At 46.7% G+C, this 17865-nt stretch overlaps 1 protein-coding gene and 1 pseudogene across 30 annotated transcripts in view; one reads left to right on the top strand and one right to left on the bottom strand.

Annotated features, from left to right (window-relative positions):
- The window catches only part of LOC100437158 (putative speedy protein E7), a 73747-nt gene that overhangs the window by 6679 nt on the left and 49203 nt on the right, over positions 1 to 17865 (bottom strand). For 10 of the 30 annotated variants that reach the window (XM_063725969.1, XM_063725963.1, XM_063725942.1 and 7 more), the window contains 6 exons: positions 15292 to 15388; positions 12227 to 12791; positions 11648 to 11797; positions 2038 to 2279; positions 1693 to 1871; positions 504 to 734 (listed from right to left, as the gene is read on the bottom strand). In XM_063725969.1, coding sequence (XP_063582039.1) covers positions 504 to 734; positions 1693 to 1852 — 391 coding nt within the window. In that variant the 5' untranslated portion in view covers positions 1853 to 1871; positions 2038 to 2279; positions 11648 to 11797; positions 12227 to 12791; positions 15292 to 15388. Of the gene's footprint in view, positions 1 to 503; positions 735 to 1692; positions 1872 to 1958; positions 2280 to 3097; positions 12792 to 15291; positions 15389 to 17865 lie in introns of all 30 variants that reach the window. The other 20 variants (XM_063725941.1, XM_063725944.1, XM_063725951.1 and 17 more) reach the window with 9 other exon arrangements.
- LOC129060612 (large ribosomal subunit protein eL29-like) lies at positions 12789 to 13847 on the top strand (annotated as a pseudogene).

Here is a 17865-nt window from a genome sequence, read left to right as displayed (position 1 = left end):
CCAGGCTGGAATGCAGTGGTGCGATCTCAGCTCACTGCAACCTCTGCCTCCCGGGTTTAAGCGATTCTCTTGTCTCAGCCTCCCGAGTAGCTGGGACTACAGGCATGAGCTACTGTGCCCAGCCTTGGTTTTTCTTTTGAGACAGGGTTTTGCTCTGTCACCCAGGCTGGAGTGCAGTGGTGCAGTCATAGCTCACTGCAGCCTCAAAGTCCTGAGTTCAAGCAATCCTCTTGCCTCAGCCTCCCAATGTGCTGGGATCTCAGGTGGGAGCCACCGCACCTGGCTGAAACCAAGCTTTCTTATCCCAAGCGCTGACCTTTATCAAGTCTACCTAATCCTGTATCATCTCCTAAGTGTCCCTCATGAGTGATCACTTCTGAGTCCTCCCGCATGGAGAGCTCACCCACTGGGGCATATTTTTCCCATTGGAAAAGTGTGGTTATTGAGGTTTCCTCTTTTTAGAAAGAACAGGGTCGGAGGTGCTCTCTGGGGTGTCCTCCTACCAAGCAGCCTGTTGAAGGCCTCGTGGTGCTCAGGGAGCACGAGCGACACTCGCCGTCGCTTCAGCTTCATCTTAAGGCCACACAGTGTCTCCGCCACCCAGGTCTCCTCAGGCTCAGGGACGAGCTCCTTCTGTGGCTCCTCCGACGACGACTCCTCAGATTCGTCTGACCACTTCCTCTTCCTTTTCCAGCAAAAGGACCTACCTGGGGGGCTGTGATCTACCCCAGGGGCTGAGTAAAGAAACCAGGCCACCATGTAATGATTCTGCAACTGATCACCTTAGAGCCTGACCCCAAACCCCAAACCCCTCTCCATTCTCCCCAGCCTTGCAGACTGCTGGCTTCTCCAAGCCAGCTTTCTGACTTTCTCCTCTGCTCAACCCCATGTGCCGCTCCTTCCCCTCCCCATTCTTCCGTCTTTCTGTCCTCAGGACACTGCCTCATGTCTTTCCCTGGTCCCTGGCTCTCTCAGTCTCTCCTTTTTTTTTTTGTTTTGAGACAGAATCTTGCTTTGTCGCCCAGGCTAGTGTGTAGTGGTGCAATCTCAGCTCACTGCAACATCCATCTCCCGGATTCCAGTTATTCTCCTGCCTCAGCCTCTCAGGTAGCTGGGATTACAGGTGCCTGCCATAATGCCCAGATCCATTTTGTACTTTTAGTAGAGATGGGGTTTCACCATGTTGGCCAGCCTGGTCTCAAACTCCTGGCCTCAAGTGATCTGCCTGCCTTGGCTTCCCAAAGTGCTGGGATTACAGGGGAGAGCCACTGCACCCGGCCTGAATTTCTCCATTCTTCCCACACACCCTCCTCAGGTTCTCCTTCCTGACCTCTGACACTTTTTTTTTTTTTTAAGACAGTGTCTCACTCTCTCACCCAGACTGGAGTGCAGTAGCACGATCTCAGCTCACTGCAACCTCTTCCTCCCAGGCTCAAGCGATTCTCCTGTCTTAGCCTCACGATTAGCTGGGATTACAGGCACGCACCACTACTGCCTGGCTAATTTTTGTACTTTTAGTAGTGATGGGGTTTCACCATATTGGCCAGGCTGGTCTTGAACTCCTGACCTCAGGTGATCGGCCCACCTCGGCCTCCCAAAGTGTTGGGGTTACAGGTGTGAGCCACTGCACCCAGCCCCCTCCGTTCGTCTTAGTCAATCCTATCCCACCTCTTCTTCCTCCAGTCCCCTCACCTGATGGTCCTGACACTTCATCATCCACCACCTCCTGGAGGGGGTACCCCGAGGTGCTCCACTGGGGGCTCTGCTCATCCTGGGGGTGCGGTTGATGTCTGGCCGTGATCTTTCCCATAATCTGTCCCCTCTCATGGAAACTAGTCTCTGTTCTGTCCATGGCCTTCTTGTGGGCACTGCTAAGATCCAAAAGAGTGTGTTATCAATTCTCAAGGCTTGGAGAAGTCAGGGGTGGAAAACAGCTCTGAGAAGATGCTGTTGTCCACCTGAACTTCCAGGCGTCGACAGAGTCTGGTTCTTCCAATCAGGAAGGTCGGAATCTCTGATGTCATCGGTCATTCCTACCTGGCAACCAGTTTGAAGAAAAACACATGTAACTGCCAGGCTGATCTCTTGTTCTGGAGATCCTGAGTGAATGAATGGTATCTCCTGCCACTGTCCCAACCTCAGACCATTGTCCAAAAGCATCTTCGGGGTCTCCGCATCCCTCTGTTCCCTGTCCCAGCAGAGGCTGTGTCCTCTCCACTCAAAGCCTGAAGCATGTTGGGGTCTCCTCTTCTCTGTACATGCCCATTTCAGGGTCCAGTCTCGTGGGAGAGGGATCAGGATGGGAAAGAAAACTAGGGCAAGCAGAAACTAGGAAACCTTACAGGAGTGAGATTATCATGTACAAGAGTGAGATTATCATGTACAAGAGATCCCAGGAACACTGACTTGACAAAAAAGTCACATCAGAGCACTCAATTTGGCAGAGCTTTTCTGCCGAATGTTTACTGACATTCACTGTCCGTGAAGGCGGAGGTTGCAGGGAGGTGAGATCACACCACTGCACTGCAGCCTGGGCAATAGAGTGAGACTGTGTCTCAAAACAAAGAAAAATGATTTTGGGGGATGATGGGGTGTCACTATGTTGACCAGGCTTGTCTCAAACTCCTTGCCTCAAGCAATCCACCCACCTCAGCCTCCCAAGTAGCTGGAACTGCAGGCACATGCCCCCACACCTGCGCGTGCGTGTGTGCGTGAGTGCGTGCATGTGTGTGTTGAGAAACAGGGTCTTACTATGTTGCTTAAGCTGCTCTCAACCTCCTGGGCTCAAGTGATCCTCCCACCTCGGCCTCCCAAAGTGTTGGAATTACAGATGTGTGCCACCTCACTGAGCCCTCCACCTTTCAGCTGAACTCAGAAAAGTACAATCTTTTAACCCAAAGCATTCCTCACAGTTAGAGTCAGGAAGAGCCCTTCATGCTCTGGAGGCAACTACTAACCCTCTGCTGAACACTCTGACTTAGGGTGGGAATGGAGTTGGGTTAGAAGCATCTTTGAGATGCTGTATTAGTTTGCTCAGGCTGCTATAACAAAATACCACAGACCAGGTGGCTTAAACAACAGAAATTTCTTTTCTCACAGCTCTGGAGGCTGGAAGTCCAAGATCAAGATGTTGGCAGGGGTGGTTTCTCCTGAAGCCTAGATGGAGTCTCACTCTGCCACCCAGTCTGGAGTGCAGAGTGCAATGGCACAATCTCAGTTCACTGCAACCTCCGCCTCCCAGGTTCAAGCAATTCTCCTGCCTCAGCCTCCCGAGTAGCTGGGATTATAGACTTGCGCCACCATCCCCCAACTAATTTTTGTATTTTTAGTAGAGACGGGGTTTCACCATGTTGGCCAGGCTGGTCTCGGACTCCTGAGCTCAAGTGATCCACCCACCTCGGCCTCCCAAAGAGCTGGGATTACAGGCGTGAACACCGTGCCCACCCGTGCCTCCTCTTTTTTTTTAAGAGACAGAGTCTGACTCTGTCACCCAGGCTAGAGTGCAGTGGTGCAATCATAGCTCACTGCATCCTTGAACTCCTGGGCTCAAACAATCCTCCTGCCTCAGCCTCCTGCGTAGCTGAAACTACATGTGAATGCCACCACACCCAGCTAATTTTTTGTTTGTAGAGATGTAGAGACAAAGATCTTGCTATGTTGCTCAGGCTGGTCTTGAACACCCGACTTCCAGCCCTCCTCCTGCCTCAGCCTCCCAAACTGCTGGGATTACCAGAGTGAGCCACCTCGCCCAGCCTCCAGACCTTTTTGAGTCCCAGAATTGAAAAGCAATTTTAGATCTATAATATGGTTTTTAGAAGATTGCTGAGGGCCTTGATAAGAAACAACAGTGGGGAGAGGAGAACTTGAACTAACACTTACTGGAAGATGACAAAGAAATCCTAGGCCGGGCACAGTGGCTCACGCCTATAAACCCTGCAATTTGGGAGGCCGAGGCAGGCAGATCACTTGAGGTCAAGAGTTTGAGACCAGCCTGGCCAACATGGTGAAACTCCATCTCTCTTAAAAATATAAAATTATCCAGGTACAGTGGCATGTATCTGTAGTCAGGAGGCTGAGGCAGGAGAATTGCTTGCAACGAAGAGGTGGAGGTTGCAGTGAGCCAAGATCATGCCACTGCACTCCAGCCTGGGTGACAGAGTGGTATTTTGGCATTTTAGATACCAAAAAAATAAAATAAAAATGAAAAATAAGAACATAAAAATCTGCCCAGAGGCCAGGTGTGCTGGGTATGCCGGTAATCCCAGCATTTGGGGAGGCCAAGGCAGGAGAATCATTTGAGCCCAGGAGTTGGAGAGCAGCCTAGGCAACATTGCGAAACCTCATCTCTACAAAAAATACAAAAGTTAGCCAGGCATGGTGGCAGGCACCTGTAGTCCCAGCTACTCAGGAGGCTGAAGTGGGACGGTGCTTTGAGACCAGGAAGCAGAGGTTGCAGTGAGCCGAGATCTCACCACTGCACTCCAACCTGGGCAAGAGAGCCAGACTTCATCTCAAAAATAAATGAATACATATTAAAATAAATAAAATGTATTTTTAAAATGCCTACAACATTCTGTTCTTCTTCTTCTTTTTTTTTTTTGAGACGGAGTCTCACTCCGTCGCCCAGACTGGAGTGCAGTGGTGCAATCTCAGCTCACTGCAAGCTCTGCCTTCCAGGTTCAAGCGATTCTCCTGCCTCAGCTTCCTGAGTAGCTGGGATTACAGGTGCATGCCACCATGCTCAGCTAATTTTTTTATTTTTAGTAGAGCTAGGGTTTCACCATGTTGATCAGGCTGGTCTCAAACTCCTGACCTCGTGATCCACCCGCCTCGGCCTTCCAAAGTGCTGGGATTACAGGCATGAGCCACTGCACCTGGCAGGGTTTTGTTTTCTCATTTCTGTTGTGTTTGTTTTGTTTTTTTGAGATGGAGTCTCACTCTACTGCCAAGGCTGGAGTCAGTGGTGCAATCTCAGCTCACTGCAGCCTCTGACTCCTGGGTTCAAGCAATTCTTCTGCCTCAGCCTCCCAAGTACCTGAGATTACAGTCACTCACCACCATGCCCTGCTAATCTTTGTATTTTTAGTACAGACAGGGTTTCACCACGTTGACCAGGCTGGTCTCAAACTTCTGACCTCAGGTGATCCACCTGCCTCTGCCTCCCGAAGTGCTGTGATTACAGGTATGAGCGACTGTTGCTGGCCTGTTTTTGTTTGTCTTTTGAGACAGAGTCTAGCTGCTGAGGCTGGAGTGCAATGCCATGATCTCGGCTCACTGCAACCTCTGCTTCCCTGCTTCAAGAGATTCTTCTGCCTCAGCCCCCCTAAGTAGCTGGGATTACAGGTGCATGCCACAACACCCAGCTAATTTTTTTTTATTTTTATTTTTAGTAGAGATGGAGTTTTCACCATGTTGGCCAGACTGGTCTCAAGCTCCTGACCTCAAGTGATCTGCCTGTCTTGGCCTCCCAAAGTGCTTGGATTACAGGCATGAGCCATCATGCCTGGCCAGCAGGCAAGAAATAGGGTTTATTCAGGGGACTTAGAGGGTAGTCCAGACATGGCAGGGGGAACAGGAGAACCACACCTGCTTACAATAAGCATGCAGTTGGGCAGGGCGCGGTGGCTCATGCCTGTAATCCCAGCACGCTGGGAGGCCAAGGTGCACGGATCACAAGGTCAGATCGAGATCATCCTGGCTAACACGGTGAAACCCCGTCTCTACTAAAAATACAAAAAGTTAGCCGGGCGTGGTGGTGGGTGCCTGTAGTCCCAGCTACTCGGGAGACTGAGGCAGGATAATGGCATGAACCCGGGAGGCAGAGATTGCAGTGAGCCAAGATTGCACCACTGCACTCCAGCCTGGGCAACAGAGCAAGACTCTGTCTCAAAAAAAAAAAGCATGCAGTTCATAGAGCATTTCCACTTAGCACCCTCCCCCTAGCACCTTCCCTCTGGCAACCTTCACTGAACCCCAAACAAAGGCCATCATCCCCAAGATGGTCCAGGGGTTCAGATGTTCCTCACAGATAAGAAATGAATCTCCGGGTTGGCCACTCCTGGATTCCTTAGCTTAGAACTTTCAACACATACTCTTCTTAGACCATGGGGTCATTTTCAAGGTATGCTGATGTTACTGTTGCCAGGTGTGTTTGCCATGCATCATAGCTAACCACTAGGAAGTTCTATAAGTGAGGCAGGGCCTTAAGAACATACTCTGAGCTGGAAGTGTCAAGCTGGAGGCCCTTGACATTAGAAGCCAGAGACTGGGTACACCCACATAGTGAGAGAAGGTGAGGGCTGTGGGGATGTGTCAGCTATATCCATTGCTACCCAACAAACCATTCCACGTCTTAGTGGAGAAAAATAACTTTTTTTTGGTCAGAGGCAGGTTCTCACTCTGTCACCCAGGCTAGAATGCAATGGTTCAAACATGGCTCACTGCAGCCTCAACCTCCTGGGCTCAAGTGATCCCCCCACCTCAGCCTCCCAAGTAGCTGCAACTACAGGCGTGCATCACCATGCCCAGGTAATTTTTGGATTTTTTTGTAGAGAAGAGGTTTTGCCATGTTGCCCAGCCTGGTCTTGAAGTCCTGACCTCAAGGGCTCCACCCGCCTTGGCCTCCCAAAGTGCTGGGATTACAGCCATGGGCCATCACACCCAGCCTGATGTTACTACTATAACTGTTTTGGGGTACCACGAACCGTGCCCATATAAGATGGCAAACTTAACAAATGTTGTCTGTGTTCTGACTACTCTACCAACAAGAGTTTCCCTGTCTCTCTCTGTCTCCTCAGGCCTCCCTATTCATTCCTTGAGACACAAAAATATTGTAATTAGGTCAATTAATAACCCTCTTAAGTATCCAAATGAAAGGAACAGTCACATGTTTCTCATTTTAAATCAAAAGCTAGAAATGATTAAGCTTAGAGGTCAGGTGTGGTGGCTCACACCTATAATCCCAGCACTTTGGGTGGCCGAGGTGGGCAAATCACTTGAGGTCAGTTCGAGACCAGCCTGGCCAACATGGCGAAACCCCGTCTCTACTAAAAATAGAAAATCAGCCAGGCGCAGTGGCGGGCGCCTATAATCCCAGCTACTCAGGAGGCTGAGGCAGGAGAATCGCTTGAACCCAGGAGGCGGAGGTCGCAGTGAGCTGAGATCACGCCATTGCACTCTAGCCTGGGCAACAAAGCAAGACTCTGTCTCAAAAAAAAAAAAAAAAGAAAGAAATGATTAAGCTTAGTCGAAAGCCAAGACAGGCCAATCAATAGCTAGGCCTCTTGTGCCAAACAGCCAAGTTGTGAATGCAAAAGAACAATTCTTGAAAGAAAGTAAAAACACTACTCCAGTGAACACACAAAGGGTAAGAAAGTTAAACAGTCTTATTGCTGATATAGAGACAGTTCTGGTAGTCAGAGCAGAAGATCAAACCAGCCACAACATTCCCTTCGGCCAAAGCCCAATCCAGATCAATGTCCTAGCTGTCTTCCATTCTATGAAGGCTGAGCAAAGTAAGGAAGCCACAGAAGAAAAGTTTGAAGCTAGAAGTTAGTTCATGAGGTTTAAGGAAAGAAGCTCTCTCCATAACGTAAAAGTACAAGGTGAAGCAGCAAATACTGATAGAGAAGCAACAAGTTATCAAGAAAATCTAGCTAAGATCATTGATGAAGGTGGCTACACTAAACTATGAATTTTCAATGTGGACTAAACTGCCTTATATTAGAAAACGCCATCTAGGACTTTCACAGCTATTGAGGAGAAGTCAATCCCTGGCTTCAAAGCGTCAAAGGACAGCCTGACTCCTTGTTAGGGGCTAATGCAGTTGGTGACTTTACGTTGAAGCCAATACTCATTTACCATTTTTAAAATCCTAAGGCTCTTAAGAATTATGCTAAATCTACTCTGCCTATGCTCTATAAATGAAACAGCAAAGCCTAACTGATATCACATCTGCTCACAGCATGGTTTCCTGAATATTTCAAGCACATGGGTGAGACCTACTGCTCAGAAATCAAGATTCCTTTCAAAATATTACTGCTCAGTGACAATGCACCTGGTCACCCAAGAGCTCTGGTGAGGATGTACAAGGAAATCCATATTGCTTTTTTCATGCCCACTAACACAACATCCATTTTGCAGCCCATGGAACAAGGAGTAATTTCAACTTTCAAGTCTTCTTATTTCAGAAATACATCTCATAAGGCTACAGCTGCCACAGTGATTTCTCTGATGATTTGGGCAAAGTTCATTTAAAACGTCCTGGGGTTAGGCATGGTGGCTCATGCCTACAACCCCAACTTTTTGGGAGGCTGAGGTGGGAGGACTGATTAAGCCCAGGAGCTCAAGACTAGCCTGAGCAACACAGTGAGACCCCGTCTCTACAGAAACAAAACAAAAACTAGCCAGGTGTGGTATGCAATCTGTAGTCCCAGATGCTTGGGAGGATAAGGCAGGAACATCACTTGAGCAGAGGAGGTTGAGGGTGAAGTGAGCCATGACTGCACCAGTGCATTCCAGTCTAGGCAAAAGAACGAGACCCTGTCTTCAAAACAAAAAACAAAATCCAGAAACACCCAATCCCCCAATTGGGAAGGATTCACCATTTCATTTATTTCATTTCATTTCATTTCAGTTATCCCATTTCTTTCATTCATTTATTTCATTTCTATTTCATTTCATTATTTCATTTCATTTCATTTATTTTTGAGACAGAGTCTTACTCCGTAGCGCAGGCTACACTGCAGTGGTGCGATCTCGGCTCACTGCAATCTCTGCCTCCTGGGTTCAAGCAATTCTCCTGCTTCAGCCTCCCAAGTAGCTGGGATTACAAGCATGCACCACCACACCTGGCTAATTTTTGTATTTTTAGTAGAGATGGGTTTTTGCCATGTTGGCCAGGCTGGTCTCAAACTCCTGACCTCACCTGATCCACCTGCCTCGGCCTCCCAAAGTGCTGAGATTACAGGTGTGAGCCACTGTGCCTGGCCGGGATTCACCATTTTAAATGCCACAATGAACATTTGTGTTTCATGGGAGGAGGTCGAAATATCAACATTAACAAGACTTAAGTTGGTTCTAACCCTCCCGGATGACTTTGAGAGGTTTAAGACTTCAGTAGAGAAAGTAACTACAGATGCGGTGGAAATAGCAAGAGAACTAGAAGTAGAGACTGAAGATGTGGCTGAATTGCTGCAATTTCATGACCTTGAACAGATAAGGGATTGCTTCTTATGGATGAGCAAGGAAAGTGGTTTCCTCAAATGCAATCTATTCCTGGTGAAGAGGTTGTGAATATTGTTGAAATGACAACAAATAATTCAGACTATGACCTAAACTCAGCTGATAAAGCAGCACCAGGGTTTCAGAGAATTGACTCTTGAAAGAATTTCTATTGTGGGTAAAATGTCATCAAACATCATTTCATGTTACAGAGAAATCTTTTGTAAAAGGAAGAGTCAACAGATGCGGCAAACTTCACTGTTGTCTTACTTTAAGAAATTGCTACAGCCGCCCTACCCTTCAGCAACCACTACCCTGATTAGTCAGCAGCCATCAACATGGAAGCAAGACCCTCCACCAACAAAAAGATAGAACTCGCTGAAGGTTCAGATTGCCATTAGCATTTTTTAGCAATACAATATTTTTAAATTAAGGTACATACACTGTTTTTTAGACAATAGTCTTGCACACTTAACAGACTACAGTGTAAACATAACTTCCGTATGCAGAGAAATAAAAGTTTTGATTTTTTGACTGTGTGACTCACTGTACTTCAATATTCAGTTTACTGTGGTGCTCTAGAATTGAACCTGCAAGATCTTCCAAGTATGATGCCCGTATATGTTTCTAACAATTTGGAAAACAAATTTTTAGTAAGTGCAGTTTGTTTAATAGAAGTGGAACTAGCAAAAATGAGAAGAAAGGAATTAGATCAGTGGTTCTCAACTGAGGCTAATTTTGTTCCCCAGGGGAGATTTTGCAGCGTCTAAACATTTTTTTGGCTGCCACAACTTGGTGGGGGAGCAGGGTACTACCGGCATCTATCTAGTAGATAAAGGCCAGAGATGCTGCTAAACATCCTACCATGGCAGGACAGCCCCCAGTGCCCATAGTGCCATTGTTGAAAAATCCTGGGTCACATGAACAATAGATACCAAAGAACCAGATTTATAAGGAGAAAGGGAACATCCTTTAAGACAACAGACCCCACCTCTTCAATTACATAAGAACAACATATCATTTTCGACAGGACATACTTGAGTCTTTATGGCTGAAGTACCTATATTTCCATAATTTACAGTAACATGGCAAAAACAGGTGAAGCAAATACGTAAAATGTTTGGGAAAGGGAGACTGAGAAAAGGCTACTGGCTTTACGAATTAGGAAGTCATTGGTTTGGAAAGAACAGTTTCAAAGAAAAATGGGGAAATAAGCTAGCTAGCAAAAAGGATTCAGTTAGTTGGACATTAAGGAAGTAAGGAAATACTACCCTAAAAGGAAGGATGGAAAAAAGAGTAACTCACAGAGGAGCAGAGTGAAATAAAGATTCAAGAGCCTATATACATTTGTAAGTGGAGAGAAGAAAATAGTGGGGAGGAAGAAATTAAGGATAAAATGGGGGAATTATAACGATAATTGACTGAGCAAGAGCCCAGAGAAGCCAAAAAAAAAAAGGAAAAAGAAAAAGAAAAAGAAAGATTCGTGCCAGTGTACATAATTTAAAATCCAGGATAGATTAATACACATAAGCTTTTAAGATCAACCTGACAATGAAAAAGAACAAAAGAGAATGAGGGAAGTAGAAAGTTTCCTTCTCTAGTGATTTAGAATGGAAGAGATCTTTTGTGAGGGCTAGAGAAACAGCCAAATGATATGGTCAGTCATGCTGAGTCCTGCCAACCTCATAGGAGGGGTCTTAGACACTAACAGAAAGTGAGGAGAAAACATCAGTAGTGTTACTCTTACGACAGACCCAGCTGATTAAAGATTTCATCAGTGTCAAAGATTTTGCTACGGCTTATGCCCTCCAGTGGTCGTCTTTAAGATTACAAGGAAACCCAACGAGTATCTACTGTGTGCCAAGTGAGGCAATTTACTCATCATCTCATTTATTCTTCACAAAAAGGTAAGATTATCCCTTTTTCTAAAGAAAAGAAAACTGAAGACAGGTTACATAAGGCCATGGAGCTAGTGACTAAAGGGAACAGAATTTAAAGCCAGCAGTTCACTGGAAGGCCTGCGCTCTTTCCATTCCTGGAAAATTTGGCCTCCCTTGTCAATGGTTGGCTTTTAGTACTCCTGCAGTCACGCGCACACTGCACACTTGACAAGTAGGTCAAAACTTAATTCCTTGCATGACAGGCAGGTACAGCACTTAAACACTTCTGACAATGGGTGCTGACAAAGAAAACCTGAGCAAAAGTGGAATTCGAGAGAACTCTAAATTACACATTATTTATTGAGCCACAACCCAGAAACAAGATGAGCATGCAACGACCCCTTACAGGATGGGTCTATGAAACTATTGCCAGACTCCATTATTCATGATCTTGAAAGACTGCCCAGGGCCTGATAAGGGGGTCTGTGGCAGAAGTGGGTGCAAGTTGGGAAAAAGGGGAGGAAGAAGCAGGGAACACTGCTCACCTCTGCGTTTCTCCAACAGGCTCTCCAGCCACTTAGGTGCCCTCTGCCCTGGCCCCTTGTTTCTTTCAGCCTCATACTGATGCTCATTGTTATCTTGGTGCAGACTCAGCTGGAGGGCAACCCTTACCAGGGAGGTCATCAGTTTCACAGCTTTGAGTAAGGAAAAAGAGATGAAGAAATCATTATTTAGGTCAGAGGAGAGAGGATGAGTAGAAGGAAAAAAATAGAAGGAAAGAAGGGCAATGAAAATGAGAAGCCAGAGCTGGGTGACCCTAAAATCCTAAGACTCCCTCTCCTGGAGTGGACTGTCTCCTTCTAACTCTTGTGGTCTTCTTTTAACCATCAGCATACCCCTAGTGGTGAGCTCTGACAAAAATATTAAGCCTGGAAATTGTTGCTGTCATCTACCCCTTCTCAAAACTCCACTAGTGAGAAACTGGATTGAAGTTTAGGATAAAAGAGGCATGGCTTTGAAGTGAAGAGCCAAGATGCAGGTAGGAAAGAAGACCCTGAATCAGAGAACAGAGGAAAGTCCTACAAACCCCCAGGAGAATGTCCAGAGTGAAAATGAATGCTCACCAGCCAGGGTGCTAGTGTGACGGAAGGCGCGGACCTGTGAGTCTGACAGGCCAGTGAGCAGGGAGATGAGGCTGTCCACAGGGAAGCCAGCATGGAGGAGGCTGTACTGGCACCGACAGACCAATGTCCCCACAAACTCACAGAAGCTGCCCTGGAACTTCTTCCAGGATGGACCTGGAGCTGTCAGAGGATAGTCCCCTGAGTCCTACAAAAGGATGTATGAAAAGGATGGGAAAGTTATGACTAGGTCTATGAAGTCATAGGGGCTTGGATGTCAAAACCCAACAGTCTAGTAAAAATATCTCTGATATACTTCATTTCCTGGTAGTCTCCCCAGTTTGAGAGGCATATTCAGATCTCTTTTACCCCCAAGAGACTGAACTCCACCTTCTAAAAGCTACCCTATTTCACAGAATCAAAAAGAAGGGGATAATAGGCATTTTGTTTTGAAATAAGAGGGGTAAGAAGATCCTGGTCGTCTTCTTCCACCTCATTACACGCTGTGTCAGGTGCTGGATGATCTCTGAGTTGGACATCTTCTTGAACACCTCAGGGCTCACAGTGCCTAAAGAATGAAGGATATGAGGTGCTTACAAGGAAAATAACAGGATGCTGTGATCATTTACAGATATACCTGAAGATGAGCAAGGAAACATTCTGCAAAGAGCTTAGGTGGGGAATCAGAAGACCCCCTGGTCAACAGTCTGCCAACATCCAACTGTGTATCTGCTATACGGCAATCTCTCTAAAAACCCAAAGGAAGGGAGTCACAGGTTATGGTGCAGACATGGCCAAATCCAAGAACCACACCTCACACAACCAGGCTGAAAATTACACAGAAATGGCATCAAGAAACCCCAATCACAAAGATACAAATCTCTTAACGGGATGGACCCCAAGTTCCTGAGGAATATGTGCTTTGCCAAGAAGCACAAGGGCCTAAAGAAGATGCAGGCTGGCCGGGCACAGTCGGTCACGCCTGTAATCCCAGCACTTTGGGAGGCCGAGGCAGGCAAATCACAAGGTCAGGAATTCGAGACCAGCCTGGCCAACATGATGAAACCCAGTTCTCTACTAAAAATGGAAAAAACGAGCTGGGTGTAGTGGCGGGTGCCTGTAATCCCAGCTACTCGGGAGGCTGAGGCAGGAGAATTGCTTGAACCGGGAAGGCGGAGGTTGCAGTGAGCTGAGATCACACTACTGCACTCCAGCCTGGGCAACAAGTGAGACTCTGTCTCAAAAAAAAAAAAAGAAAAAAAGAAGATGCAGGGCAACAATGCCAGGGCCATGGGTGTACATGCCAAGGCCATCGAGCCCCTCGTAAAGCCCAAGGAGGTTAAGCCCACTTGCCTACACTGCCCGCCCCAAGCTTGAGAAGCATGCTTGTGCCCACAATGCCAAGGGGCTCAGGCCGTGCCAGCCAAAGGCCAAGGATCAAATGAAGGCCCAGGCTGCAGCTCCAGCTTCAGTTCCGGCTCAGGCTCCCAAAGGTGCCCAGGCCTATACAAAGGCTTCAGAGTAGAGATCTCTGTCTGCCAACGTGAGGACAGAAGGACTGGTGTCCCCTGCACTATTTGTACAAATAAACCTGAGGCAGGATTTGTATTAAAAAAAAAAGGAATCAAGCAGTGAAAAACTGTGCCCAAAAATAAACAACAAGAACAACAAAACAACAACAACAACAACAACAACAAAAAAGCCCAGGCGCAATGGCTCACGCCTGTAATCCCAACACTTTGGGAGGCAAAGGCAGGTGAATCACCTGAGGTCAGGAGTACAAGACCAGCCTGGCGAAACCCCATCTCTACTAAAAATACAAAAATTAGCCACATAGGCCGGGCACAGTGGCTCACGCCTGTAATCCCAGCACTTTGGGAGGGTGAGATGGGTGGATCACGAGGTCAGCAGTTCAAGACCAGCCTGGCCAATATGGTGAAACCCTGTCTCTACTAAAAATACAAAAATTAGCTAGGCATGGTGGTGCGCATCTGTAGTCCCAGCTACCCAGGAGGCTGAGGCAGAAGAATCACTTGGACCTGGGATGCGGAGGTTGCGGTGAGCCGAGATTGTGCCACTGGACTCCAGCCTGGGCAACAGAGCCAGACTCCATCTCAAAGAAAAAAAAAAAAAATTCGCCACATATGGTGGCACATGCTTGTAATCTCAGTCACTTGGGAGGCTGAGGCACGAGAATCCCTTAAACCCAGGATGTAGAGGTTGCAGTGAGCCCAGATCATGCCACTGCACTCCAGCCTGGACAATAGAGTGAGACCCTGTCTCAAAAACAAAAACAAAAACAAAACAAAACAAAACAAAAGAAAGTAATAAAACTAAGCCAGACGCTGATTTCTTATATAATACAACCTGACTGAGACCATCTTAATAAATTAAGCCATGGCAGTAAGAGTTCTGGGGGTACCACAGCTACAGAGGACAAATATGGGCAAAGTAGCTGAGAAATAAAGAGTAAGAAAATAACAGATTATTGCATCTAGAAAGACTAAAGGGTGTCTTCAAATCTGTGCCATAACATAAGCATGATTACTTCTTTTTCCCCAAAGTGTCTTGCCTCTAAACCAACATGGTTACCTACTGGATCACTTCCCGTATTTATCAACAAAAAATTTAGTTAAAGAAGTGAAACTTTTCCCTTTTTTTTTTTTTTTGTTTTTGTTTTTTTGAAGACAGTCTGGCTCTGTCGCCCAGGTTGGAGTGCAGTGGTGCTATCCCGGCTCACTATAACCTCCACCTCCTGGGTTCAAGCAATTCTACAGGCATGAGCCACCATACCCAGATAATTTTTTGTATTTAGTAGGGGTTTCACCATGTTGCCCAGGCTGGTCTTCAACTCCTGACCTCAAGTGATCCACCCGCCTCAGCTTCCCAAAGTGCTGGGATTACAGGTGTGAGTCACAGTGCCCGGCCTAAATAAGTAAAATTTTGCCAATGCTTTACTATCTTCCTTTATTTAGGAAATGTCTAATCCTACTTATCTAAATGGAGAAAGAATTTCATAACACAGGAACAAAAGGCTGGGAATTAGAAAGGGGGAGAAGTTTCCTCACCTTTATATCCACAAGTTCAGATGAAAAAGTTAACACGCTCCAGAAATCCTGCATCCTGGTCTTGCTTGTAGCTATCCAGCCACTCATCTACCAAAGACTAGGAAAAAAAAATGTAGATGACTTCTACTTCTGGCAATATGACAGAACAGAAATCCTATATGATCTTCCCAGTTAAACCATCTAAACTTCTGTAAAACATTTAAAACATCTTTCACAATGTACTGGTGAACTAGAATGAAAGGTAAAATTTCATATAGGCCAAAAATGAGGTGTAAGTAGCAACCCTGGGAGGTAAGCAAACTGACTTTTGCCCTAAAGGTTTCATGAATCCCTGGGGACCCTGACTTTGTATCCAGATGGCTGCATGGAGTGCAGAGCACAGGAGGTAGAGTCTAAGCTTCTTCCAAGACGAGTAGTCCAAGAGGAGGCACCTAAATAAAGCTGGGTCCTGCAAAGAATCACATCCTCAAGGAAGTGAGATTGAACACTAAACCTACAGGGCAGACGGCGACAGCAAGAAAACTAGCTTGTTATGACCTGAGGGTGCAGTGGAGGGAAAAAAAAATAACTCCTCCTTGAGAATCCAGAACCACAGTGAGCCCTCAGATCTGGATTTGCAGTCAAGATTCACACCACATACATTATCAGAATAATCTTTTTTATCTTTTCCTTTTTTTTTTTTTTTGAGACAGTCTCACTCTGTAGCCCAAGCTGAAGCGCAATGGCGAGATCTCAGCTCACTACAACCTCCACCTCCCAGGTTCAAGCATTCTCCTGCTTCAGCCTCCCGAGTAGCTGGGATTACAGGTGTGTGCCACCACGCCTGGCTAATGGCTAATTTTTGTATTTTTAGTAGAGACAGGGTTTCACCATATTGGCCAGGCTGGTCTTGAACTCCTGACCTCAAGTGAGGCCCACCTTAGCCTCCCAAAGTGCTGGGATTATAGGCACGAGCCACCACACCCAGCCCAGAATAATCATTCAGATAATTAAAAGTGATTCAGGCTGGGAGCAGTAACCCAAGTAAAGTGAAACTCATGTTGCCCAGGCTGCTCTACCAGAAACAGAATAATTAGGCATGGTGGCACATGCCTATAGTCCCAGCTATGCGAGAGGCTGAGATGGGAGGGTCACCCCCTCGCCACTGAGGGAGGTCAAACCAGCAGGGAGCCGTGATAGCACCACTGCACTCCAGCCTAGAAAGAACGAGACCCTGTCTCAAAAAAAAAAAAAAAAAAGTGATTCTGGAGTGTCCCCAGGCAACTGTCAAAGCAACAGCAGGTTCCTCTCTTAAAAACCCACCTTTGGGGCCGGGCGCGGTGATTCACGCCTGCAATCCCAGCACTTTGGGAGGCCGAGGTGGGCGGATCACGAGGTCAGGAGATCGAGACCATCCTGGCTAACATGGTGAAACCCTGTCTCTACTAAAAATACAAAAATTTAGCCGGCGTGGTTGCAGGCGCCTGTAGTCCCAGCTATTCGGGAGGCTGAGGCAGGAGAATGGCCTGAACCCAGGAGGCGGAGCTTGCAGTGAGCAGGGATCACGCCACTGCACTCCAGCCTGGGTGACAGACCGAGACTCCGTCTCAAAAAAAAAAAAAAACCCACCTTTGACCTAGGCCCCAAAGAATTCCAGCACATAAGAACTCCAGGGAAAATGAGTGGCTCACAGTAAACCTAGTAAAACATATAAAGAAACAAGGCACTGACAGAATTATATTCACAAAGACTTTAGATAATCATCTACCATAGATTATAAAATGACTATGTTTAATAAAATTTTAAAACTAAAAGAGGGAGAGAATGGGCTCAAAAAAAGAAATAAAAGGCCGGGCGTGGTGGCTCGCACCTGTAATCCCAGCACTTTGGAAGGCCGAGGAGGGCGGATCATGAGGTCAAGAGATCAAGACCATCCTGGCCAAAATGGTGAAACCCCGTCTCTGCTAAAAATACAAAAATTAGTTGGGTGTGGTGGCGTGCACCTGTAATCCAAGCTACTCGGGAGGCTGAGGCAGGAGAATCACGTGAACCCGGGAGGCAGAGGTTGCAGTGAGCCAGGATCGTGTCACTGCACTCCAGCCTGGGCGACAGAGTAAGACTCCGTCTCAAAAAAAAAAAAAAACTAACACACTGTACAACTGCATGTAAGGTGGAAAAGACAACTGGAATTGAAATGTGCTCAGGTCCTTGTAGAAGACAAGAAATCCAAAGGAAAGCAAGCAAAGGGAGAAAAAGAAACAGAAAAGATAAAACGAATGTACCAACTCAATCCTAGGCCGTAAGGCTAAGTCTCCATAAATTTCTTTCTTTTTTTTTTTTTTTGAGACAGAGTCTCACTCTGTCACCCAGGCTAGAGTGCCGTGGCACAATCTCAGCTCACTGCAACCTCCGCCTCCCGGGTTCAAGCAGTTCTCATGCCTCAGCCTCCCAAGTGGCTGGGATTACAGACAAACGCCACCACATGCAGCTAATTTTTGTATTTTTAGTAGAGATGGGGTTTCACCATGTTGGCCAGGCTGGTCTCGAACTCCTGGCCTCAAGTGATCTGCCTGCCTCAGCCTTCCCAAGTGCTGG

The sequence above is a fragment of the Pongo abelii genome, chromosome 6 (genome assembly GCF_028885655.2).
Source record: "Pongo abelii isolate AG06213 chromosome 6, NHGRI_mPonAbe1-v2.0_pri, whole genome shotgun sequence".
In the NCBI taxonomy this organism is placed as follows: Eukaryota; Metazoa; Chordata; class Mammalia; order Primates; family Hominidae; genus Pongo; species Pongo abelii.
Note: the sequence above shows the minus strand (reverse complement) of the source record. Positions and strands in the feature narration are given on the sequence as shown.